This window comes from Ischnura elegans, chromosome 4, assembly GCF_921293095.1.
Source record: "Ischnura elegans chromosome 4, ioIscEleg1.1, whole genome shotgun sequence".
Classification (NCBI taxonomy): Eukaryota; Metazoa; Arthropoda; class Insecta; order Odonata; family Coenagrionidae; genus Ischnura; species Ischnura elegans.
The window spans coordinates 43,229,149-43,256,187 of record NC_060249.1 but is presented as its reverse complement, the minus strand read 5'-3'; the positions used below and the strand labels follow the sequence as shown (position 1 = coordinate 43,256,187).

Genomic DNA, 27,039 nt, shown 5'->3' with positions numbered 1-27,039 from the left:
CATCGATGGGAACGATAGAATCCCGTTGACCTATTATAAAATGGTAAAGAAACCAAAGCACGGATGAGAAGCCATCGATCACGGCCAATTCCTCGGGATGGTTGTGAAAAAAAAGCATAAGTAAGACTTCAGTTTGGCGTCCCCGCTTCCCCTCCCACCCTGCGTGCGCGAATCGGGAAGCATGTGAAAGGATTCCGACGGAGGACGAGCGGTCGCCGTTGTTAATCGGTGCTCGGGCGGCTGCGGGTATGGAGGTCGTTGGCATGGTGTCCGTGGTGCTCATCGCCTTATCCGCCGCGAGCCTCTGGGCCCTTATACTAAAAGTTCACTGCAGAGTTACAACCGGGATATGCAAGAGCAAGAGGAGATTGGACGGGAAAACGGCGATCGTCACTGGAGCCAACACAGGTACCAATTACAAAATCGTTTCAGGCTTGACTTGGTGTAAAATTCGATATATCCCTGATTAAAACCACACACAGTAATTTCCACACTCAAATAAAAAGAACCTCCACTACCGACCATGATTTCGAAATCCTATGAAACATTTTCGACATTCTATGACTTTGAAAATGACACATTATGTGGAAACCATGGTCGGTAGTGGAGTTTTATATTAAGTATGGAAATTACCATTTGTGGTTTTAATCATGAACAGGTACCACTGTCGAGGCGGATTTTTCGCTTATCGACTGAATTGACTTAGAAAAACTAAACGAGGAAAATTACTAATTCGAAAAAATTTGGAGTAGCGGCTACCCATCAAGGCCAAAGTTTTGAAGCCTGACTCGAGCATCTTCATCAGGGGTGAAATACGTCTGAGATATGAGCGTCGAAACGTTGGCAGTGATGTAAGAACTCACCAGTTAGAGAACATGAGAGAATTTTATTCACTGTGAGCGCTAAGAAAGCTACAGATCTTAGTTCCATTGGTTCCAATATCTATCTAATGTTCTATTTATATTTATTCTATCATTCCCACATATATTTTGTTTCGACCGATCGTGATAACGCGAACAATCATCTCACTGAATACACCATGGTATGTTGGCTCGTAGTTTTCCGTGGCATTCTGGATTCCTGGATTTCTCCATCTTCCGGGTTTTCGCCGCGTTGGTTGTCAGGGGTTGACGACAGTTTCGCCAGGATTCCATCACGCGTCTTCAGGTCGAAGTGGACTCCCGGCGAAACTGTTGTCAACCAACGCGGCGAAAACCCTGAAGATGGAGAGATCCTCGAATATGCCATAGTATGTCCTGGTATTTGTAGGATTTGATCGACATTTGCGCCATGAAGGAAAGTTGGGTAGGGAAAGGTGGAGAATAACTCGGCAACGGTATTAGCCTGCTCTGAAATAAAGGCGCTGAGGGTACCACAGCTTAAGTTCCTATCCGACGAAAGGAGTACTGTTCTTGAAGTGCCTTCCACAAAACACTCAAGCTGGTATGGGGAAGTCTCTGAAATTCTCTGACGCACACAGGATTTGAGCCCAGACACTCAGGGTGGAAAGCCAACACTCAAGCCACCGCCTCAACTTTGTTCATAGACAAACAGTTTAGAGAGAAATAAACAGTTTATGGGAAATGTAACTGTTTATTTCTCTCTGTCTTTCGCATGCCGACTTAATCTCTTAACAATACTTCAATATCCGAAGCATACTTCTTAAACGTAGAATGGTTCGGACAAAAATCTAATCCTTACCATCTTCACTAGAGTATTGCGTTAAACGGTCAAGTCGATTGATCCATTATCCTGGTAACAGTTTTTTAGGTCAATACTGACTATGTGCCATGCTTCAAATGAGGATTTTTCAGAATTAATTCTGAAAAAAATTGATAAATCGACCGCAGTTACCGAGCCTCAGGGTCCCGCGTCGCGTGGCTAAGACTTGACGCGCGATGGAAAAATCGCTCTCATTTCCTCGGTCGCAAACTTTTTCCCAAGATTTCTTCGTAGTATTCTTAAGAGATTTCTACTTCACAATGTGATGTAAATTTCCCCATTACTATATTTTGTAAACGAAAGATTATGTCTACTTTATTTAAAATTTCACGCGAAAAATGGGACGCCATTTTGTGATGCAAATCCATGCAGATGTGAACCAAAATCTTCAAAAATCATGAAAAATATAGCCAAAGCATCTGGTCAAAGGAATATTGTTTTTTATTCCATGAAAATCATAAAACTGCAACACCACCTGCCTTAGTTCAAAGGATTTCGGAGAAAAACGAGATCACGCGCGTTTTTGAAAAATTGGTCATGTTTGAGCTGCTGTATCTCAGCAACGGATCAAATGTATGTAAAACGGCATACAACTCCATAATCAGCCATAATAGGGAAGTACCTACACTAGTGTTTCAAATGCACCAAACACATTTTTTAAATTAGAGTTCAGAATAACATAATGTCGTAAAACCACAGTTTAAATCCTAATAGTGAATACTTGATTCGAGATATCCGTCCGAAATATGGAAAAATTCAAAGGCCGCTAAAACGGGTGTCCATGTTGAATATTGGCCGTGACGTCACAAGGCAGCTTCTTTGCCGTTTAGTTCTATCCCTATTATTGCATTGAAAAATTACTGAATTTGAGGGTGTCCGTTTTTTGCTGTCATAAAATATCTTCAGAATATATATGTGGCTGCTTCTCTTTTGAGTACATGACTTCATAATTGCGTTATATTAATATTCATTTACGTGTCAACTTCAAGTTTGGAAAGAGTAGTGCGAATAGCACATTGAATCTTTAATAAATAGATGATGGTATTTATTTTTCGCTGGGTATATTTTGGCACAATGCCGTTTATCATGCCAAAACTTTTTTTTTAAGAACTGAGTCAAACTAATAAACCTATTTCAGACTTTTGCTGCAAGACTTATTCGTTGCGTATGTATTCACGCCGGCCGGAACGTTCGCCCTTCGCGACTAGAATCATGGGATGGGATGGGTTCAAGAAAAGTTAATCTTGGTAGGGAGATGGAAAATTCCAACTATTTATAAAAGGTATACCAAACTTTGATGTATTTATGGTCACTGAATTTTTGAAAAAGGAGGACAGGTTCATCGCTCCATAGAAATGCGACGCGTTAAGGCTAACAAGGGGAGACCACGTACTTTGCTCCGACTTTTTCAAATAGGGCCTTATTTAGGCTGTAATTAATTAATTTTCATGCGGTACTTTTCACAAGTCATATATAAATTCAAAATATCTTCCCTCCCCCAAGGAGTCAGTTGAGATAGTGGTAGCGTGTACGACTCCCACCCTGAGGTCCAGGGTTCAAGACTTCGTCGTGGTAGCATATTTTGTTGTCTTCATTGTGATCATACGGCGTCAAGTTTATCAATAATTTTAATTGTAGCAATCATACACACGAGACAATTTTTTTATCGTCATAATGGCGTTTAGGTATTTTAGCAGTGTCATTACAAACGCAGAGATACGACGACTACAAGGGTTGGTGTGCGCTAAAATGTTAATTTTTTCTTTCCTTATACTGACCAACTTCCACATTAAAAATGAAAACCACTCTTGCAAGAGCACATACCATTTAAGGCTCGCGGCAAGCAGCAATATGCTTACACACATAATTAATAAGAACACAAAACGAACTAACAGCGCGGAATCCCGAGAAAGGTTGAAATATTCTGTCGCTGGGAAAGTGTAAAATCTTTACATAGCATATTAACACTCCACATCCTTTTTCCTCCCGTCGATATTTAAAGGCCGCTATACACGACGAATGATTTCATCGCATGATCATTCAGCATGATCATGCGCATGATCATTCACCGTGTAACGGAACAATTCGCGAATGAACCTTCATACGCTTGATCATTCAGTGAAAATTAGAACATGCTCTATTTTGCACGCATGATCCTGTGAATGATCACGTGATGATTCAGCCTGATGATTCAGCGTGATCATTCAGCATGATCATTCACCGTGTATAGCGGCCTTAAGGAGGTTCTTCCAAATTTAAGACGTCGGCCCGGCTAATTCCATCCCAGAATAATCTGCTCCACGGCTAACTGCAGCTATGCCTCTAGTGCACTTTTCATTCTTTTAACCCCCTTGGATATTGTCTATGATGACTACATTTTTTTCCATAGGACTTGCGATACATTTTTAAGTGGATCTCGGTGAGCTTACCTCATAAAAAAAAGGGAAAGAAACGCAAGAAAAAGAATTGTTGTTTTCGGACGCGAGGCCGAATTTACCGGTGTTGCCAGTTTTCTCACCCGGTATATTCACCCCCCTATGGCGAGTGGATGCAGTCGGTTGACATTTTTTACGATCTTCACCGCGAGGAGATGTTGGCGCACCTGTATTTTAGCCGCGACAGTTAACATAAATTTTCCCCCAATGCATTGCGTTTCTCCAACTTCGCATTGTCTTTCACCTCGCCCCTATCCAGTATCAACTTTTTTCCCTCACATCCGTTTGGAGGATCGTAATTCACCTGACTTTTCGCTTGACCGACCGCTGCGAATTCGCCGGGTTTTCCGCGAGGACATATTAGGCCAAAATGGGTTTCCTCGCCAACTGTGTTGGATGGTTCATGGAGAAAAATGGTTCATGTTGTAGAGATTGGATATTAATATTAGACCCACGAAAGTTATAAAAGAGGAGATCCTCAAGTCGGCATGATGTGTTGTCACCCACCGCGCATTTAAATGCGTTTACAAAAGTCGGCACTCGCGTCGCTGACGGACGAAATGATCCGAGTTTCACGGTGAAATAACGTATAATTAGGGGCGTTAATTGAAATTTATGTACATGATGATGTGATCTATCAAACTCATAACTTTTCAGAGCTATTCCTCGCAATTACAAACATATCTGCAAAATATTGGAAAAAATGGGTCTCATTGCACTCATCACCGCGTCGCGGACACTTTTACAAACCGATTAAAATGCAACTGAAGTGGAAACAGAAATACACCTCCAATGGGATGGAGCCTTCTCTATATAGTCCCATTGTTTAGACCAACCAGTAACGTTTGACTCAAACCTTCAAGCTTACAACAGTAGTGTAAATGAAAGCAGTGAACCAAATTCTTAACGAATCGATTTAATAGTTAATTTTTTTCAATTTTGATTGAGTTTTCCTAAAACACTTATCAATTCTCAACTATCCGTAGATATTATTCAAATCATGACCTGACGATACCGACCATTCAACAAAACCTTGTCTTGCGATGGAATAAATCAAATAATTTTATGAACAATTTAATTTATAATGTCTTTTAATAACACATTTTTTACAAATTTTTATGCAGCATGTTATTAACGTTGCCCTAAGTCACTGTTCTTCCGAAATTTGCTTGAAAGGTGCTTCTTAACTTTAGAATGATATAATTTTTGGCCAGTTTGGGGCAATAATTTAAATGATAAATGAAATTGTTTATAGAGTCATTTGGTTTTATTTTACATACGCCCATGTTTGTCGTATTGTCGGTATTGTTTGTCCATTTAATAAATTATATCTACGGATGGTTCGTCTTAGTTACATGGAAAACTCATCCAAAATTGAAAAAGCTTAAATGTTAAACTGATTCGTTGAGAATTTTCTTCACTATTTCATTGTTCATTACTTTTGAAAGATTGAAGATTTTAATCACTCAAGTATTATCGCTAAAAGTAAGTTTTGATAATTATCGCAAATAACTTCGATCTGTTTATAGTCCAGGAAATGAAGCATTTTGGCTTGCAATTTTTTCAAACTGAATCGATTTTCTTGACATTTTCACAATAAGTAGGGAATATACCAAGAATCAAAATCTATATCATGCCGACGGGCGCATTTACCCTGGGGGTGGTTTCCACCCCATCTCGGGGGTGGAAAATTTTAATTATATTTTGACCACAGGAATCGATAGAAAATTGGATTCTAAGAATAAAATGATCTTTCCATTTTTTGCGTAAAATTAATATTTTTCGAGTTATTTGCGATTGAAAGTAACAGTTTTTTGACGAAGAAATCAACGATTTTAATCGATTATAGCCAAATAACTTGAAAAGTATTAATTTTATTAGGGAATTGTGAATTACAAAACTGTAGCTTGTAAAAAATTAAATAAAAATCTTATTTTATATTTCCTTTATGACCAATTCGGACCGAGCTACAACTTGTTGATGGTTATCTATTGTTTGTCATACGCTAAATTTGAAAGATTCAATACCAAATAGCGGTAAAAATGTAATTTTCGAGGAAAAATTATGTAACCTGTTTAAAAGTGTTTTTGAAAAACTTTCTTATTATGAGAAAAGATATTTTTTATCATCAAATTTGAGCGAGTTATGATTAAAAATAAGATCAGTCCCTACTTTTTTGTACGAAAAAATCAGTGAAAACAACTCCTTATTACCACACCAGACAAAATTGATCAATGCCCTTCAGTATTTCTCTTTATTTAAGTATTTTTAATTGATCCTAGAAGTTTTTTTTTATTTACAACTCTAAATTTTGAAAAAAATGGAGGAAAAAGTGAAAAGTCATTTTCTACAATTTCGTTAAAAATGCTCTTTTTTTCAAAATAACTCCAAAAAAACTGGGGATATGAAAAAAATGCTGAAGTAATAAATTGTAGCTTCTTTATTTTCAAATATTTTGATGCGTTTAAATTTTCTATACAATAAATATTTGGTGAGATAATGTTAATTAAAACCTCTATTTCCAAGGGAGCTCCACCTTATTTAAACCCTTAAATCCCTCCCCTTTCAAAATTAATGACTCGAAAAAAATATAATTCGCATGACCTTGTAGTCAGTAAAAACCCTACAACATACTATTTAAATGAACTTTCTATCATAAAAAATAAAGGAGCTATGTTTGAAATACCAATCAAATTTATTTTCGAAAAATTCAAAATCCACAACTCAGAGCATAATATTCCTCATTATTAGCATATACTTTGTGTACTTTACGTTAGAAGCTAACGATACACTCAAATTTGCTACAAAATAAACACACATACCCATAAGATGTATATACACATACGCATATGTGAGTATGTGTGCTCTCGCTCACAGTGACCTGTGTGCATGCATGTGGTAGGAAGACTGGAAGCCATAAAGTCTCCGTTTGATTGTGTTTCATGTAACGTCTACATAAATGTACATTTATTCGTTAATGTTACCATGACGAATTTTGTTCTGTTTATCCTATTGTTATATCTTTTCTGTGCTGTGATTAAAATCATGAGAGAAATAAGTGAATACATAATAAAAGTAGCAAGAAAATGTTTAAGAAGATACAATGTGATAAATAATTTTTAATTTTAGGGTAAATATTTTTTTTTTACATTAACCCCCAATAAGGGTTGATTATTATGGGATGAAACGCCTTAAAATTATTTTCCAAACAAAAAAATAATTATACAAATAATTTAAACTAAATTTTACCCGTATTTAGCTTTAAAATATAATTTTTTAAGTTTTAGCTTTTAGGGGTAGTTTTCACCCCTAAAAAATAAAAGGCACCCTTCGGCATAATATAGATTTTGAAGAAGATTGTGATTAGTCTAATCCCAAATATTTATGCAAATCGATTCGGTTTGAAAAACATTTTTACAGTAGGTATGATTAGTATAAACACATATTTTTATGCAAATCGATTCAGTTTGAAAATTCTTTTTTACATTAACCCCAATTAGGGTTGATTATTATGGGTTGAAACGCCTTAAAGTTATTTTCCAAACAAAAAATAATTATACAAATAATTTAAACTAAATTTTACTCGTATTTAGCTTTAAAAAATAATTTTTTAAGTTTCAGCTTTTAGGGGTAGTTTTCACCACTAAAAAATAAAAAGCGCCCTTCGGCGTAATATAGATTTTGAAGAAGGGGGTATGATTAGTCTTATTCTTAAATATTTATGCAAATCGATTCGGTTTGAAAAAAGTTTTTAAAGGAGGTATGATTAGTATAATCCCAAATTTTTATGCAAATCGATTCAGTTTGAAAATAATTTTTTACATTAACCCCCAATAATGGTTGATTATTATAGGTTGAAACACCTTAAAAATTATTTTCAATTCGTAAAAAAAATAATTTAAACTAAATTTTACACGTATTTAGCTTTAAAAAATATTTTTTTAAGTTCCAGGTTTTAGGGGTAGTTTTCACCCCTAAAAAATAAAAAGCGCCCTTCGGCATAATATAGATTTTGAAGTAGGGGGTATAATTAGACTAATCCCAAATTTTGGTGCAAATCGATTCAGTTTGAAAAAATTGCAAGGTTTTTCACTTTTATGAGCTTCATTTCCTGGACTTTTAGTTTTATTCATTGTCAGGGAATGTCAACCTGGCTGAAAGTAGGCACCATCTTACCAAGTATAATGAAGGAAAAATTAAAACGGTTTCTTTATTTTTATACAATACTCCTGTCTTTCCTGGGCCGCCTCGCGTTGCAAGCACTCATAAGTGAGGGGTCCGAAGACTTCAACCGAGTATTGAACCCAGGAATCACTTTGTTCAGCAACATAAAGCTCGCTGGACCACCTCGCTCCACCGGATAACCATCCTTATTCGAAAAAATGACTTTAAAGTATGGTTTAAAATGTGTTAGGCACAGGAAGATAAAGAAACTATTACTCTGTTGCAACAGTCTCGAGAAATTCCCGTCTCTAAGTGACTCTCGAGGAAGCGTATCTGCTGCTCGATGGGTCTATTTTTGTTCGGAAACAAACTGTATAAAAACTTGATCTTTCATCTTGAAATTTTCAGAGCATGTAATGTAATCAATGGTCAGCATTTGTACCCCTCTGAAATTCGAAAATTAATTCTCTGAATTGTCAGATTCTTTTTTTTTGTTTGAGAAACTAGAAAATGTTGACAACTCTTTGCTGTACTGGCTTATTCTAAAAGATGGACCCAGTTTCGAAGTTGTGTATTTATTCAAGTAAAAATAAGTGTCCGAACACCCTCTGCCACACGCCATTTAAGGCAGATGCTGGTTAGTATTAGGATGTAGATAAATTTTGATTTCACAGTTAATAAATTATGTCCCTCTTAAGAATAACTCTTATATTAACATATATTTTTTTTATTAATAAAGCTGCGATGATAAATTAACCCAGCCGGTGTATTTCGTTGGTACTGGTAGCTTTCCTACGTATAGTTGAAGCTAATCGCAGAATACGAGCATCGCAGGCTTGAATTTGATGGTGAGACCCCTTTCAGTCCCGCCAAACACGTCTGCATTCCGGCGGCTTCGGGTCCAACCACACCACTCGTATGGTGGAGGCTATTTATCGGGCGTGCGTCGGACCTTAGAGGACCGTCTCGGCGTCGGCCAGCCGTCCAGGTGGGTCCAGGAGATACGTCGTAGCGGTGAGGTGGGGGAGGCAGTCAGTGGATCCGGTCCAGGGAGAGGGTGAAAGAATGCATCTTCGTGTACATGCACTTCGGCATGTTTGGTCGAGACTCGAGGTCCTAAGCAGTTCGGACCTTTCGGGATTTTTTCAACAGGGCTCGTGTGTCTGGAGAGAAATTGTCCTCTGTGGTAGGGAGATTAATATCACGGGGCATTGAGAACGTTGAACTCACGGGGAAAAATGAGAAGGAGGTCGTTTGGAGGAAGGAAGTATAAATCTATAATTTTCCTGAAAGCTTCCAAATATTCCCGTCTGATAGTCTAATCAGGGGCGGTCTGGCCGGGTTAGGTGGAGGGCAATCACCGAGGGCCGAGGGCTTTGGAGGCCCTGACAAAATCGAGTCTATCGCGAAGCGTATATGGAAAGTGTAATAAAAAAAAGACTCGGATTACTTGAACCAAGGTTTTTTTCAATTATAAAATTCTACGTTTTCATTAGTTGCTTTGTTTACCGCATATTAAGTATAAAAAGAATACCTGTATAAAAAATTAATAAGGGTGTCAGGAGATCGAAGAACCTGATGCTTTTTGGAAAGGGGTATTCGAAAGGGTTATTTAATGACGTTGTAACGTTGAAACTAGTAGACTGCATAAATATAAGGTTGTGGAATAGTACTGTGTTTTTTATTTAACCATGAATACATTATTATAATATAAATATCAATTTTATCTTACAATACCTTCAAATGATCTTCAAAACAGAATATCATCGATAGGTAAGAGTCAGGAGCAGCCTTGAATCTTTTATTCCGTATGGCTTGTGCTTAAGGCACGGGAATGAATATCTTCTCCAGGCTTCTGTTTCGACGTCGAGATGAAATTTGGAACAAAAAATCATTTATAATTCTTTTTTAAATCATGCTTTCCGTACTAGCCGACATTTTTAGGAAGCAAACTCCACTGATTCCCGGAAACGCTCGCCGCGCTAAAGAAGGCGACGGAATACAGCGATACTCCACTGGTGACTACTGCCAATTGTGACGTCACATCTCAATCAAGATGGAGGCACTGTGTTTCAGCGCAACATGAAATTTTCCGACTTTCAAAACGCTCTAAAGTGCATACCCCAGATGCAGGAAATAAAAGTGACTATACTAATGTTTCTTTTTCAGGCTAAACTTTCAAATTCAGCAACAAAAAAAATTAGTGCACTTCCCTATTTATGAGTATTTATGCCAAGTTTTAAGTCTCTATCTTTAAGTCTATCGAACTGCTGTGGCCAGTTCGATAACAATTACCAAACCAGTTTGCATAACTGCAAACAGCAGTTTGATAAAATTTATCAAACTGGTAAGGTCAACCTTTGTTTTATAAAATTTATCAAACTGGTTTGGTAATTGTTACTGAATTTTTCAATGTGCCATATGAGCCGAAAAGTTTGATAAATTCCATCAGAATTCGATAGTTCTAACTATACTTTTTTCCGTGTAGTATCTTCGTAGTACCATTAGTTGCTCAGTAGGGCCACCTAGCCAAAAATTATGCATTTGAAATACAAATAGCCTACTAAGGAGTGACCTCCATCCTAATTATAAATTAAATCCGCAATCGGGGTGACAAACAGTGTTAGCAAGCGTGGGAGACCTCAAGACCCCGGAGGAACTTCTCCAGTAATGAAAGTTAAATTAAGGATCGCAAATTGCTTCATTATGAAGTGATTAAAAATACTGCGTAGATTGATATTGATAAACCAGTTCGCGGTCGAATAAAATTGAGGAAAAGAATTCCGTTGGTGGAATCGACAGTACAAATTTCCAAAAAAATAGTTTTAGAAACTATCTTCCAAAGATGAAGGCTCCGCACAGGCATACTAAAAAAAAACCACATTCTGGGATAGAAACGTAAGAATATCCGCGAATGGAGGTTTGCTGTCTGGCACTCTCTAAAGCAGTGGCGCAGCGAGGGGGGGTTCTGGGGGATAAAACCCCCCCCCTGAGCTCAGAGAATTTTTTAAGTTTAACCCATTTTACTTTATTTGATTGATTTACTAAGAGAATATTGTAAGGATTAATAAAATATCCCTCATAAAGCCGTAAAACTCACCATTTTCAACCACTTATCTATAAAATTCTGCAATTTATTAATCTCGTACCTAACACTTATCCTGGTGGGTATACCATACCCCACTCACCCCGGTATTAGTTGCACCTAAACCCCCCCCCCCCCTTCCAGTCTTAATTCCTAGCTGCGTCCCTGTTCTAAAGCATTAAGTTGGTTCAAATATCCTGTAAGGAACGTGAAGAGTCCTCGGAATCTCCACTACGTCAGGAACTGCATTACTGCCGACGTTTCAATGTCAGAGTCATCCATCGTCCTCAGGGCTATGTGGGCATCGTCACTCATTTTACTGAGGACAATGGCCGAGTTGGGCATCAAAAAGCCGCCAGTAATACAATTCCTGACTCGGTGGCGATCCCGAGAACTATTCAGGCAGTCTATTCGCCGGGAAAGCATCCAATCTGTCTTCATCCTGTAGGGTAGACAACTTACATTTCACTCTCATTTTAAATGGGCGCTAGGGTGGGCCAAAAAAAATAATTTATTTTCAGGATCAAATTTGCCCTTTGAGAAAAGTTGCGATCTTGTATCAGGGCTCAACTTTCTTAGGAGATGTCTTGGAATATAGCTAATGGTAAACGAAGATATCATACGCCCACAATTTATTTACAGAGTACAACACATGTTTCGATTGTTATACAATCATCCTCAGGTACAAATAGTAAATAACAAAAAAAATTCAATTCAAATAGTATGCAACAGTATATATCTTCAAATAGGGTGGGGGAAGGAGAAAAAAAATGATCTGAAGGAAAAATGTGGTGGGGGGGAATAATCTTCTGAATGAAATAAATATTAAATTAAAAAAGAAGAACTTTGTGCTTCTTTAATTTAATTATGAATCGCTTTCACCAAATTACGCCTCAAACAATAAATTTTGAAATAAATATTATTCGACAAATTGCCAAAGCCAATGGATACAATGATATTTTAATCACAAAACTTTTAATTAAGAAAACAAAGACGCTGGCCATAAAATAAATTTCCCAATTCAAATCTTTTAATGATAAGAAGCAAAAATGGGTAAGGCTTCCTTATTTGGGTAAAATTTCATACCAAGCAGCCAAATCTCTTCCTAGAGATAAGTATAGAGTTAGCATCGATTATTCACCTAGAACTTAGAGAACGTTTTTCAGTAATAGCACTCTCTCAAGGACAAGGACTCTCTCAACCACTCTCAACCCTATGCGTCAATGTGGTGTGTATCAACTCAAATGTGACTCGTGCGAGGGGGTTGTACATCGGCCAAACGAGGAGAAACTTGTGTACTCGTGCGTCTGAACACAAAAGGTGCCTCGAGAACCATGACCCCAAGTCCTATTTTGTAAATCACCTGATGGAAGAAAAACATACATCCAATTTTGACGTGAAAATCATTCGATTCCAAGGAAAAGGAAAAAGATTAGATGCAGCAGAAGAATGGGAAATTGTGAAAAGAACGGAAGAAATTTGACTTACTGAACAAAAATGAGTTTATTTGTCACTCCCCTATTTTCAACGTAATCCCCTACTGATGTAACCCCATTTCTTTACCTTTTACCCTGTGACATGACGCAAGTCCGGATTGTTTTGTTGTTTGAATGATGTAATAACTCAACTTTGTTCAGTACCTCCTCCTAAAAACCCCACCCCCTATTTCAACTATCCCGCCTTTTTCCCCCAACACATAAAACATTATCTCCTAACGCTACCATTTAATGAAAATTTATATATCCCCAAGAAAATAGCTTGATATTCATGGTGGAGGAGGATTAGAGGCGAGTAACAGTGGCGCAGCGAGGGGGGGGGGGTGTTTTGGGGGTTAAAACCCCCCCCCCCAGAGCTCAGAGAAATTTTTAAGTTTAATCCATTTTACTTATTTGGATCAGTATTGCTTAGAGAATAGTGCAAGGATAAATCAAATATCCATCAGAAGGCCGTAAAACTCGCCATTTTGAACCATAATTCTTAAAATTTTTCTAAAGGAGGGCCCTCGCAACTCCTGCTTACCCTGGAGGGTATGCAATACCCCCACACCCCAAAGTATTATTTGTGCCTAAAACCCCCCCCTAGCCTTAATTCTTCCCTGGGCCCCTGGCGAGTAATGGTACAGTTTATTGGAGGGGCTATAGATATTTCAAATCACTGATCTTGGAATGTTCACACTATTAACTTCTTAAACACAATTAAGAAGAGAAATGGTTGCACAAGAGAAAAGTTTAACCTAAACTAAGAAAGTAAATTTTTTGGAATATATTATTGAGGAAAAGGCTTTGCTTTAATTTTATACCTTCTTCTTAACCAATTGGTCACGTTATTACCGTTGCTCGAAAATCTATGTGATATTTAGGAAGCAGGACTGGATTGGCATTCACATGCTTAATGGCTTGAATTGCAACAAAAACTTTTTAAAAATAAGAAGAAAATAAGGTACTATAATGAAAATGAAAGTAAAAACACCTATTCACAGAGCACATTCATCCTTTGAGGCCGATTTTGAAAAAATTTCCGATCTGAGACCCTGATACAAGATCGCAATTTTCCTGCTTAGGGCAAATTGAATCCTGAAAAAAAGTCATTTTTCAGCTCACCCTAATCTCAACTCAACACAGGAGCGAACCACTCCGTAGCATAGTCTCAGCCTTCCTGATAGGAAATTCTGATAGATCACCACTAATGGATCTTTAGCATCATCTAATAAACATACCATTGGACACGTGGAATTAATATTTGGCCTCTTGCCAATTAGCAACAAGTGCTCAGGCAAGCAGCAGTTGAAAAGACCACTCTGGCATTTACTGAGCACTCACACTGAGCTATTATTTGGCAGAATTATTCAGCGGGAATACCACAGGAATTGTGACTGCACTATGAGCACTCACTCTCCCTGAATTTGCACAATGTACGAGGGTCGTTCAATAGGTATGCCTATTATTTTTTTTCTCAAAACATATTTATTGTAAAGAGTCAGATTTTGGTGACAATATGCATCAACATTTCTTGTCGATGTCCTATTTTTCTACATAGTACCCATTACGCTCCAAGGCCTAGCGCCAACATTTTGGGGGGGCATGTCTTCCCTGATGGTAAAAGCTCTTGTCTTGTAGGCGAAGCCATGCCATGCGTGGCTTATCATAGAGCTCTGTTTCTGCATCTCCTGAGACTGTAACTTTCTTTACCCAACGCCCAATTTCACTCCTACCAACTGCACCCTTGCCATACACAGTACACAAACGTTTATGGATGTTCACCACGGTTTCTTTTTCTGTACACAAAAATTCAATAACAGCACATTGCTTTTAATGTGAGTCATATGTAAACGCCATTTTGATGTTGTAGTACAGTTCTGCTATCTGCTAGAACAGTGTCAAACTTCCTCAGCGCAGAGAACAAACATCAATTATGAAGCACTGACAAGGACATTGTTCTATGTATATCAATTGATTTTTAAAAAGTGGGGTATTACTTATTGAATGACCCTCATAATTTCTCTCAGAGATAGCTAGGGGTCATTCATTGATCAAGTGAACTACTTTTGGCCACTACATGGTTTCTCCTTTCTCCCTCAGGTGACTCAAGATTTGCACTCCCCACCCCTTCCCCCTTAGCCTCCACAACAGGTGCAAGGTCTTGCATCAATTCTGGCAAGAATGAGGGAGAGGGGTGACACACTAAGCATAACGTTTATCCAAACAATTTCCATCTATCATGCTATAATGGGACTTCTATGAAAAAAATTATTAGACAAGAAGCTGACACCTTGAAATACACTTATATGGAACTTGAACTAGTCAAGTTTGTCTGGATGATAAAATTATCAGTGGATCTGAAATTACTAGTTTCAATAGCCCTTATCGGGATGGAAAATATTTTTATCATTTTTAAAAGCATATGAAAATATTCTACTAAAAATTTCATTTCAACTTTGCATATTTCAGTTTGGGAGTGTCATACTCAAGGGAACTAAGTTATTTATAACAAGTCTATTTTAAAAGTTTCTGATATCAAAAGGTAATTGCTGGCTATTTATCATATACAACAAAATGCCAGGTGGGTGATATTCTCAATGGAGTTTTGAAAGAGATTGGTCACTTTTATCCACACCCTTATCTCCCTGCAATTCATCAAAATAGATTTGCCAAGGTCAAAAACAGGTCTTCATTCTGGTGCCACAAGTTTTAACAGAGCTCTACTACATAGGAGTACATGAACTGACTATCTTTGAGCACTGAAAAATCATTTGTCTTTACCATGGAGATATGATATCCTCCTCAAAGGACATACATTTACTATCCCTTACTTTTGATAATGACTTGGTCGTCTATTTAATTATTTTACTTAGGATTCATTTCAAAGAATGTCATTGAGAAAATGAAATTCGTAGTATTACTGCTCCTTACTTGCAGATCAATGCACTAATATGAGGAGATAAAACCTTTTTCAATATGTCATTCATTTTCCTCTCAGGCCTCTGTAGAATATTCAAGGCTTTTCTTAACAATTCTATGTCAATTGACAGTGGCATAGCGATAGGGGGGGTCCAGCCGGTCCAAAAAATATAAAAACACAATTATTTTCCTTCATAAAAGAACACAAAATATATTGAAAAATCATGAATTTACAAAATATTTCTTTAGCAAATGAAGTTTTTTTCGATTATGAAAGGTGTTAAAATTAGTTTAAAACCTTGGTACCCTATTTTTAAAAAATTTCCACCCCCCCCCTCCCCCACTAGTTTTGAATCCCCCTTGAACGAAATTCCTGGCGACGCCACTGTCAATTGGGATCTAGGATGAGATGCATTTATTTTTCAATTTACTTACATACAGTTGTACTTCACAGGTATTGGAAAAGAAACAGCAAAAGATTTGGCATGGCGTGGAGCTCGAGTGATTTTGGCATGCAGAGATATGCGGAGAGCTGCTATGGCCAAAGTTAAGTAATCACCAATCACAATCTTTCCATAAATATTTTCCTCTGAAAAAAAAAATATATTCACCAGCATAGTCATCTGAAAGAAATGAACATTAAATTTAACTTATGTCTGTATTGCTCAGCACATTTGTTCTAAGGACCACAAATTTATTTGCTAGCAATACCATAACACCTCATATATATTTCACTATCAATGAAAATTTGGCAGTCATTACATTGAATCCTTTTCATTATACTGGAGAGCCATTACTTGATATTCATTTCATATTCATCTCCATGAAACACTTCCATCAAAGTTAAGTTTCTCACAATTAGAGATTATTTTTCACATTATGAAACCATATTCATATGACCACCTCGATGATGCTCAACTCAACCAAGCTACTCTTTATTCACATCTATAACAGCTACAAGCAATAATACATGGTATGAATGAATGAATCACTCATATAAATATTTTTTGAAATTATGATTCCTCTCTGAGACCTTCGGGCTCTTATTGATTAAAACAACAACAAATTTTCAGCAACAAAAAAAGGATATGCCAAGAGATGGAGTAACAATTGGAAGCCCCATCAGAGGGGCCATCCCTGAAAATGATTGCTTCACACTCCCTGAGTACTATGAAAAGAAACTGCTGTCACTCATATAAGAGTGACATTGGTCCATAGCACTGATCACTCATGAGTGACTTCTCCACTTATTGCATTATGGAAGTATGTATCTACATTAGTAGTTCAAAGTATATACTACAAAAAGATGACTGATATTTGAAATACGGGACTATTATAGCTATTTAATGTACTGTCAATTTTACTCACACTTCCCCTAGTTAAAATTACATTAAAATTCCAAAATTCATACTTCCATTACAATTAACCGATATTCATACCTTCACCATTACCACATATATCCCTCACACAAACAAGTCCATAGTTCAAATTTATATTTCTTTAACCTCTTCAGACCTGAGATCAAAGTATCGCCTAAAAAAATATTATTTACTGAAATATGGCCATGCAAAGAGTACTGAAAACCAAATTTACAGAAAAAAAAATTTTTCACCAGCCTATTTCGACATAATGGTAGGTCCTCATTTGTGGACCTCAGGGCTGTAATAACACAAAGAATGGTCAAAGCAAAATCATGCATTTTATTTTTTGCGTCACTTCTTTATCGTTCTTTCGGTGCCTCGCTGCCAATACATTTTTACCTGAGGATATCCAAGACATCCCATTATTAAATGTATTCCAACAAAATGCATCAACTCCTCTGCGGTAGTCTTCACAGACCGTAGTTCTCTTTCCTACACAGAGTAGAGACACGTATTTTTTGCTGCATCTTCCCAAAACTCTAGCGGCAAATACTCCAGAAAAGACGACAATGCTCCTTTCTTTTCATCATGTTCTGTGAGAAGACTTTCGTCCCCGGGAGGCCCTTTCATTTGCATTCTAGGAATAAAGAAAATTTTGCTATAAGTGAAGGAGTATTGATCTGTGGAATAAGTTGAGAGAATATAGGGAAAACATATTTAGTTAATTCGTACATCCGTTACTCAATTAATAACTCATAAATGAAGCCAGAGCATTATTCAAATTTGATTTCAACTGGCAATCATTCCCATAGAACTGTTTTTGTACAAACAAAGTAGTTGTCAAATATAACTCCTGGGATTAATATTGGAAAATAAGTCTGCCAAAGGAGAGGTCATGAAGCCGTAACCAAAGTAAGGGTGGAGAGGAGGACATTGGAGCAAAGAAAATGAAGGAGGAGTAGAAGGGAGAGGAAGAGTAATGTTCCATTGTTACTTGGATTACCGCACCCCAAGTGAAAATAATATCTAATAAAAATCGATAAAATATTATCAGATATTAAAAACCAACCAAATTATTGCATATCATTGATATCCTAACTGCGACTTGTTCTCAACTTTCAAAATTGACAGACAAATTTGTTACTGGAAATAATAGTTGAAAATCATCTCCAATAAGTGAAAATGTGTTTAGATCTTCACGGTGGTTATTTCAAAATCCCACTCACCTTGCTCTTTTCCATAAAAGTGATCTCTCACGCCAAGGAGGTAATGAACGTATCTCAATTTGGACTTCCTCATGTCCTAAAAAATTGTCTTCGTCTCCATTTTCTTCCCCACTGGTACTGTTATTTATGCTATTAGATTCCATCTCATCACCACTAGACAGATCAGCATCACTGTCGTCCAAAAATGCACGTATTTCCTCGTCAGTTTGTAACTTTCGACCTGAAACAAATCCACTTCAAAAATTAAGGATATCTCAGTTGAGACCCGAGGTCCACACATGAGGACCATTCTTTAAACAACTGGTATGATCGTGAAAATAATTTAAACTATAAATTAGCGGTGAATATTTATTGAACATGATTTAATTTTTAATTATAAAAATCATAAGCACCAAGACTGAATTACTTTGCTAAAAAATAAGCACTTACCTCGACGAAGTCCGGAGGATGAAGCCATTTTGCACGTTGACCAGGACAAGACTGAGAGAACACATTGTACCTTGAAAAGAATGGCCCTCCGGTCTCTATTACAATGAGGAACAAGGTTGGTCGAAGCGGAACACGCGTCAAAATTGTTACTTTGTAGCACAATGCTCGGAAGAAAAAATAATGAAATGAGGTCCTCAAATGTGGACCTCCGGACTGAAGAGGTTAACATTTAACTAATGCTATCGCAAAATGTCTCTCATGCTTCAGTAGTACCTGATATGTCTGATTATAGTCCCCACTTTTTTTTCAAAAAAGGCCTGTGGTAAAAGTAAAGGGGGGGACTATATTCAAATGCATTTTTTTAACTTTTCCCGAAACTGAAGCTTCAAAATTAGGGGGGGGGGGACTATATTCAGAGGGGGGACTATATTAGGAGAAATACGATAATCAAGGATTTAGTTTCATATACATACATTAAACATTTACTACCTTCACATTTACCTTGCAATGGAGAGCTGAATGCCTATAACCAACATTATCATATGTCCTTTCTCTTTCAGATGATATTATCAATAGCACAGGCAACAAGCAGGTCATTATTCAGCATTTAGACCTTTCTTCCCTGGAATCTGTAAGAAAATTTTCACACAGAATTCTTGAAAGTGAGAAAAGATTGGACATATTAGTAAATAATGCTGCTGGTTCAAACTTACCAAATATTCTCTCTGATGATGGAATACAAATTGAGATGCAAACAAACCATTTTGGACCTTTTCTACTGACTATATTATTACTAGGTATGTGATGACCGGCATAGTAGTGTCATGTGAATATCATGAGAAATTTAAAGCCATAATTACCCTTGCAAGTGCTTGGAATTTTTATGAGTCCATTAAAAATTGGCAGTTATTTCCAGATTTATTGAAGAAAACAGCACCAAGCAGGATAGTGGTGGTCTCATCATTTGTGCACAAGTATGCAATATTCAACGTAGACACCCTCCACACAACAGCACAAAGTTCTGGAATATTTAGATATTGCAATGCTAAATTAGCCAACATTCTATTTGTAAAAGAGCTCGCAAAAAGACTGGAAGGATCAGGTAATTACTATTAAGTATTCATATCACATTAAATTACTTTTAGGTAAGAGTAATTATACCTATGTGAAAATTATGTAGCTACTACATACATGCATATTATTATTGCTATTAAATGTGTTACCCAGAATTTGCAATTCCAAAATCAAAGCTTTGAGGGTCAACAAGACCTATGAATCAGGCTGAAACATCCCCAGCAGCATGTGATATCCATCGGATATCTAAGGTATTTATATCCATAGCACAGTTATTACACAATAGATATTTTGACCATGTTACATAGATATCCAAGTTGTAATAACTGAGATATTAAAAAAATGTTATTCCAAACAGTATCCAAAGGTAGCATATGCTCTGCATAGAATCAAAGAGCACAGATGTTTTGTCTATATGTCTGGGGATTACCAAAAACCATAATTAGCATAACTATTATATACTCATTAGATGTTATGAAGATATCTCAGAGATGTTGGAATATATAGTGGGATTAATTCTAAATTATTCTCAAAAGAAGTGGTACTTATTTACCCAAAAAAATTTATTCCAAACAATATCCGTATGTAACATATGTCCTGTGTAGTATTGAAGAGCACAAATGTTTTGTTTCTATGTCTAGGGATTACCAAAACCATAATTAGCGTAACCATTATCAACTCATTAGATGTTATGAAGATATCTAAGTGATGTACCATGGACTTCAATGTCCACTGTTGGACATTACTGCAATGTTGTTTGGCAGGTCCTTTGGATATTTCACAGATATACATACAACATTAATTGGATTAGCATGGATATTGCATGGAAGTCATATATTTACCACGACAATGTTGTTCGGATGTTGTTGGGATATTGATTGCAGCTTGGGATGGTCGAGGGGTCTTGTAGGAGTTTGTAAAGGGGGTAAATTTGTCGGGGGGTTTGTAAGCACAGCACTGGAAATGCATGCTCTCTCAAAATACTCCATGAGCCAATTAAATCTAAATGTTCTACAAGCATGTCACTGGCACCATCAAACAAAAAGAAATATTTAAAAAAAGAATGCTATGTGCTTTCCCACATTTGTTACATTCAATAAGTTTACTAAAGCCAATTTCCTAGCATAATTTCACATTCCATTAATTGAATGAGTTTTGTGCCATTTTTAGGTATCATTGTTAATGCAGCACATCCTGGGATAGTGAGGACAGAATTTTGCAGAAGATTTCCATCTGTCTTTAAGTTCTTTGTGGAACTGATGATATCTACACTATTTAAGGTAAGCAAACTTATTTTCAATTCACTCAGACTGATAATAATTAAGTACTGAAAACTCTTCTTATCACTAAAAAACACAGTTACACCAAAAAACTAATGAGCTTCGTGAAAAATAAAAATATAGTTCAAAGTAATTAATGATAATTCAAACCCTTGATCTTGGGGCAATATAGGTGAAAATAAATGAGATTTAATGATGGAAAAGGCATTGTGCTGACACTGTGAGATTATGGTTTTACACAAAATGAGCATAAGCTGAAGTTTGTCATTTAAAACACAGGAGAATACAAATACCAATAATTCAGGGGAGTTTTAGATGGAAATTGATAAAAAAGATTCATTACTAATATGGTTTAAAAAATAATGGATAGAGGGAACTGGAATTAAACTCAGATAGTGAGTGGTAGTTAACCTGAAGAGATATCAGAATAAGAAGGAATAAAGTGGACATTGTCTGCCAGGATGACAAAAGGAGAAAAAGAAAATCAGAAATTACATCACATAGTTTTACAGTTCATAACCATAGTTTCGTACCAAGGCATCATCATCTGAATCAGGTGATTTGTACTTGAGGGTGGGGAGTATTATAGAGAGTTATCATAAAAGAATGGAGCCGATATGAACACGGTTTAAATGAAAACAGAATAACTTAGATTTAAGTTGTTTACTCCCTCAATTTCTTGTCTCAAATAGTTTTTTACATAATTAATAAATTTCAATGCATTCACCTAAGTCACTCGGTAAAAGAGAAACCTGTCATCAACATTAACCTACTCCAAACGAAAGGTGTCAAGGGGACGACGGTTTATCGTCCCATCCTACAGATAAAAAGCTACATTTGAAGTGCCCTTCTCAAGGCACTCAAGCAGGTATCAGGAAACATCTGAAAAATTTATCCCACCCTATCCATACTATCTTCCTTTGACTTACTGAAACCATACCATTCCTTTATGATAACCCAAAACCCAAACCCAATAAATTATCAATAAGAGCAGAGATGCATATAATACCCAGGATAAAATTAGCTTTGACTAAATATACACTCCCCAAATTTGTAATACCTAAGGAAAGGAGCATACCACAATCTTGTGTCAAGAATGTATAGAAATATATAAATAATACACAATAAGCATGTCTTATTTGTCAAAACTCATGCCCATTAAATAAGTCCAATACACAATAAGGAATCCAAACAGGAAATTGCACATGTACCAAGAAATTAAAAATGATTTTTAAATTTCTGAAGGGAACATAACATACAGCCCAATCTCATCATGAAAAAATAATATTTAAAAGTTAAATTATGACAACATGAATGATATAGTATGCATTTTTTTAAATTACCCTTCCAGTCACTTATACTGAAAAAAATTCATTTTATGAATTTGCAGAATGCTCAAGAAGGAGCTCAAACATCGATCCACGTAGCAGTCTCAGAAGATGTGGAAGGAATTACTGGAGCTTATTTCGTGGACTGCAAGGTAGGCACTCATTTTACGCTGATATTATCACTCAAATGAAATGAAGATGAGGAAAATTAAATGTATCATTATCAATTGATAAGTATCTATCCGAAAAGATGATGTAAATGAATAGGTCTGCAACACATATATACTAGGGATGGGTCGAATAGTAGATTTCTCGAATTCGATTATCGAATTCGAATATCAAATCATTGCTCGAATATTCGAATACCTCGAATTTCGAATACCTCGAATACTAAACGATGAATGTGAAAATGTGTGACTAGGTCGCTTATGCAGCAGGAAACCCAAGATTTTGGCGAGTAATTGTGACTACCTTTAAAGGATTCAAACAGGAATTTAGCTGATTAATGGAATATTTTAATTTTATATAAACAATAGGGTAGTTTCCTTCATTAAAGAAAATGAAAGGCATTGATTGTGATTTGTTACCCACCATTGGTGTATTCATAATATACAAATTATTTGGTTCTAGCAATACCGGTTTCGACCAATGGCAATGGCCAATTTTATCCTCATTTGAAAAAGGCCAGATTGGCACCCATGTAATGCCACTCCAGTTGACATCACAGGGACCTATTTTCTACACGAGAGGATAGGAGTTTACATCGTCTAAGGTTACCAATGCATGCATGAGGCACAAAGATCAGGGAAACATGTCTTAATAATCACTTATTAAAACTGGCTGTGGTCGGAAAGTTTTCTTCGCTTGATAAGGTATTAATAATCCTTATTTTAGCCAAGCGCTACCAGCTAGCATGGTGCTCGGCTACCTGCTAGCATCCTGCGTCGTGTTAGCGCTCAGAGCCTCGCCCCAAGGTCACCTCACTCGCGGCAGCGGGAAGCAGAACAACGTCACGCGGAGTTTTTCCCGGCATTCATACTTACCCGTCGCGTTTTCGCGCGCTTGAAAATTTTCACTTTTAATTTAATCGCGAAAAATAGATATCGTCTTATAAAAATCTAGAATCGTTAAACGTACTCCAGGAGTATTAATATTTCGATTGAGGCTATAAAAAATAATAGGAGAGCACCGTATTTGAGCATTACGCCAAAATGCTAAGCCTCCGTCGTATTTCTTCGTCTTTCCGGCATTTATTTTCCTGCGTAAAATGCTTAAATAAAGTCAGAAATATGTCGTGTTTGGTCTTATTCTTTTTTAAATTACGCGCTTATTACTAATATTTCAATCCAATAAAAGCGTAATATCAATAGCCGAAAGTCATTGTTAGACAACTTTTGGGCTAGTAGATGACTCATGCAGCAGTTGACCTCCAGAAATGGGGAACTTCGAAGCAGGTAAGCAGAAAAAGGCCAGTGGGTGAGTAGAGGGGGGGCGTGAGACACGTTTTTATTGTTCTCGTGTAACTTGATATTTTTTTCGAAGCTAAGGTCTTCGTAATACGATCCCTGCGTGAGCTGGGACCTTTTGTTTGATTTCGGAGAAGAGGAAATCGTCGGAGGGGGTGGGGCGAACGCTGAATGGAGGGGGATAGCAGATCGTGGGAAATGCGCCAATGTCACTATCCCACGGCACTGATGAGTTCCTCCCTATGGTAGTTTCATCTCCTGGGGAAGAAGGGTGAAATGCGATTCTATTTTTTTCCGGTAACTTGATATTTTTTTCGAAGCTGAGGTCTTCGTAATACGATCCCTGGGCAAGCCGGGACCTTTTGTTTGATTTCGGAGAAGAGGAAATCGTCGGACGGGGTGGGGCGAACGCTGAATTGAGGTGGATAGCGGATCGTGGGAAATGCGCCAATGTCACTATCCCACGGCACTGAGCTTCTCCTGATGGGGGACACCTGGGATTTTCAGATTTTTTTCACCCGATCAATTTCGGTTCCCCACGTTGAACTCTATTCACCGCTCTAACCCGCGAATTTGATGTAGTTCGTCAGCTTGCCTAAAACGGCGCTGCATGCACTAAACGTCTAGAGTTCTCCTCATTTTTTCGAGTCAACTAGCAACGACGTGCGAGCGACAGTGTATGACGCGAAATTAAAAGTATTCGAGGTATTCGAGACGGCACCTTTGGCATAAATATTCGAGATCTCGAATATCGAATACTTTCTAGTATTCGAGGTATTCGAGTATTCGCGGATACTATTCGCACATCTCTAATATATACACAAAGGATGAAAACATTATTTGGCTTCGCTAGGATTCAAACCCTGATCTCCTGATTGCTGGTCAGGTATGCTACCAGTTATACCACCAAGCTATCTTCTTCCAACGTGTATCTCAGATGAAAAGATCAATCCATACCATAATATCATCAATCCATATACAGTAAAACCTCTATGTAGTGAACCTCTTTACATCATAAACCTCCATACATCATACCAGCCCCACGGTCCCGTCTGATTTACATGTAAATTTATAGGCAAACCTCTTTGTAGTGAACCCCTTTATATCGTAAAACCTCCACTTATCATACCAAGGAGATACCCCCAAGATGGCCTAACTACCTCCGCAAATCGTACCGAGACAACAAGAGACCATTAATGCAGCCGTGATTACGTACATGGAATGATATTTTCAGCAATAAATGTTTCATTCTTTTTTTTCTTATATACCTTATTATGCTCTAATTTTCTCGTCAATGATTAGTTGTGGCCATTTTGTTCAATATGAGAGCATACCTAACAGTAAATATGAAAAAAGGCATCCCAATCATTTTAAGTGACTGTTGAATTGAGAGAGATCACATAATTTTCTCTCGAATCATGATAAAAATCATGCGATAGCGCTCGCTTTCTGTAACTATTAAATAATAAATACACGTTCCCTGATGCATGCATATGTGTTTAAACACATAAATACAATGGTTTAAAAGACAGTATTGCCTTTCATTTCCAAAGGATATGAAAAAATGGTGCCTACCACTAAAACCTCTCTATAGTGAACAGTCAAATTGCCCTAATTTTGGTCCCCTCCATTACGATGTAAAGAGGTTTTACTGTACATGCAATCTAACAATACATTCGAATGACTTTCTGTCTATTTTAATGATATTAAAAGACTATTCCAGCATTCGAAATATTTTCTCTTTTCAATTTTACAGAGTTTCTATCTCATCCAAGTGAAGAATATTGGCTCCATTAATACCGAACCCACTACATTTATTTTTTATGAGCTTAGAACATGAACTTTATTTTAAAGCTAAACTTTAAAGCAGAACTAAATTTTTTAAATCAATTTTAATGGATGTTTTCTCTCTATCACACATTTAAGTAAAAATTTGCACCAACTGAGTAGAACAGCATCATATTTCTTTGTTGATATCCCCTAACTTTGTTTCTCTCACACTAAATGAAAATGAGAACAAAAATAATATAAAAAAGATAAAGCACATATAAACAAACATTAAGTGCAGCAATATCACATACTGCAGGGCAATGAAAACATAAAGCTTTTTGCCTAACATCATGTACTTATATCAGTCAAAAATTTCGATTACCAATTTAATATAACAGCAAATTGCCTTTCTACTACGTCTGAATTTCAGAAAAATGTCTCTAAGAGAATACTCATTCATTATTTCATTTCATTCTGTCAAAATGACTCTTCAACTACATACAGTTTTCAGTAGATAGTAATATATTTGCATTTGAATGACTTTATTTCAATCAATAAATTTGTGCAATCTGTGTAAAAATCAGTTGCCTAAACCTGAGCTCCAATTAGGATCACGCAAGTTAAAGACTAAGTCTTGCAAAGCACTTGAAGAAAATTCAGGAGATCTTGGTTCTCATCGATGAGAATGCAAATGAATTACCCTGAGTGGAATTTTCTTTCTTTGAGTGCACTCATTCATGACTCCTCACATCACACTTTTCCATTGTTGTTTCCAAAAATTATACTCTCAAAGGTTTTAAAAAAATAAAAAAAAATACGCTAAACAAGGAAAATCAGCTGAATATTCAACAAGAGTAACCACAGTTACAAAGAAAAAAAAATAAATATAGCCTCTTTCATACCCACCAGTTGGTTTTTAGATTTGGCACACATAGGTACTTCTACATTTATGTCAAATCGTAAATATGCTATCAGGAATGACTTTTGATACCAATTGCAAGAAAACATTAATTGTAATCTTTATTAATCTTGCAATTTACAGGAGGTGCAAGCATCCAAGCAAGCCAGGGATATGGACCTTGCCAAAAAACTCTGGGATTCAAGTACCAAGTTGGTGAAACTAACAGATGAAGAACTAAAAGTATTGAAAAAAATGAAATGAAATCGTTATTTTAAAAATATTAGAGTTTATTTTTTCATTGCAATGTGCAAATTCTTTTTGCATAAATGCCTTATCAAATAAAATTTTTGGAGAAAAGGTTGACCAAACTGCATTTCAATGGTAGTACTGGATAGTCCCAT

General features: G+C 36.7%; 1 protein-coding gene across 1 annotated transcript; it reads left to right on the top strand.

Annotated features, from left to right (window-relative positions):
* Positions 1 to 231: 231 nt before the first annotated feature.
* Positions 232 to 27,039, top strand: LOC124157372 (retinol dehydrogenase 11-like). The gene is made up of 7 exons (XM_046532043.1): positions 232 to 408; positions 16,258 to 16,350; positions 19,380 to 19,616; positions 19,736 to 19,921; positions 21,064 to 21,173; positions 22,564 to 22,653; positions 26,780 to 27,039. Exons 1-7 carry the CDS (start codon positions 249 to 251, stop codon positions 26,897 to 26,899), a joined length of 996 nt encoding a protein of 331 aa, XP_046387999.1. The 5' UTR covers positions 232 to 248; the 3' UTR covers positions 26,900 to 27,039.

Bases quoted from the DNA above. Each gene is read 5' to 3' on its own strand.
- LOC124157372 (XM_046532043.1), top strand. From the start codon at position 249: ATGGAGGTCGTTGGCATGGTGTCCGTGGTGCTCATCGCCTTATCCGCC. The intron at 16,351-19,379 runs TTAAGTAATCAC...TTTCTCTTTCAG, and splicing joins GAGAGCTGCTATGGCCAAAG to ATGATATTATCAATAGCACA. The intron at 21,174-22,563 runs GTAAGCAAACTT...ATGAATTTGCAG, and splicing joins TGATATCTACACTATTTAAG to AATGCTCAAGAAGGAGCTCA.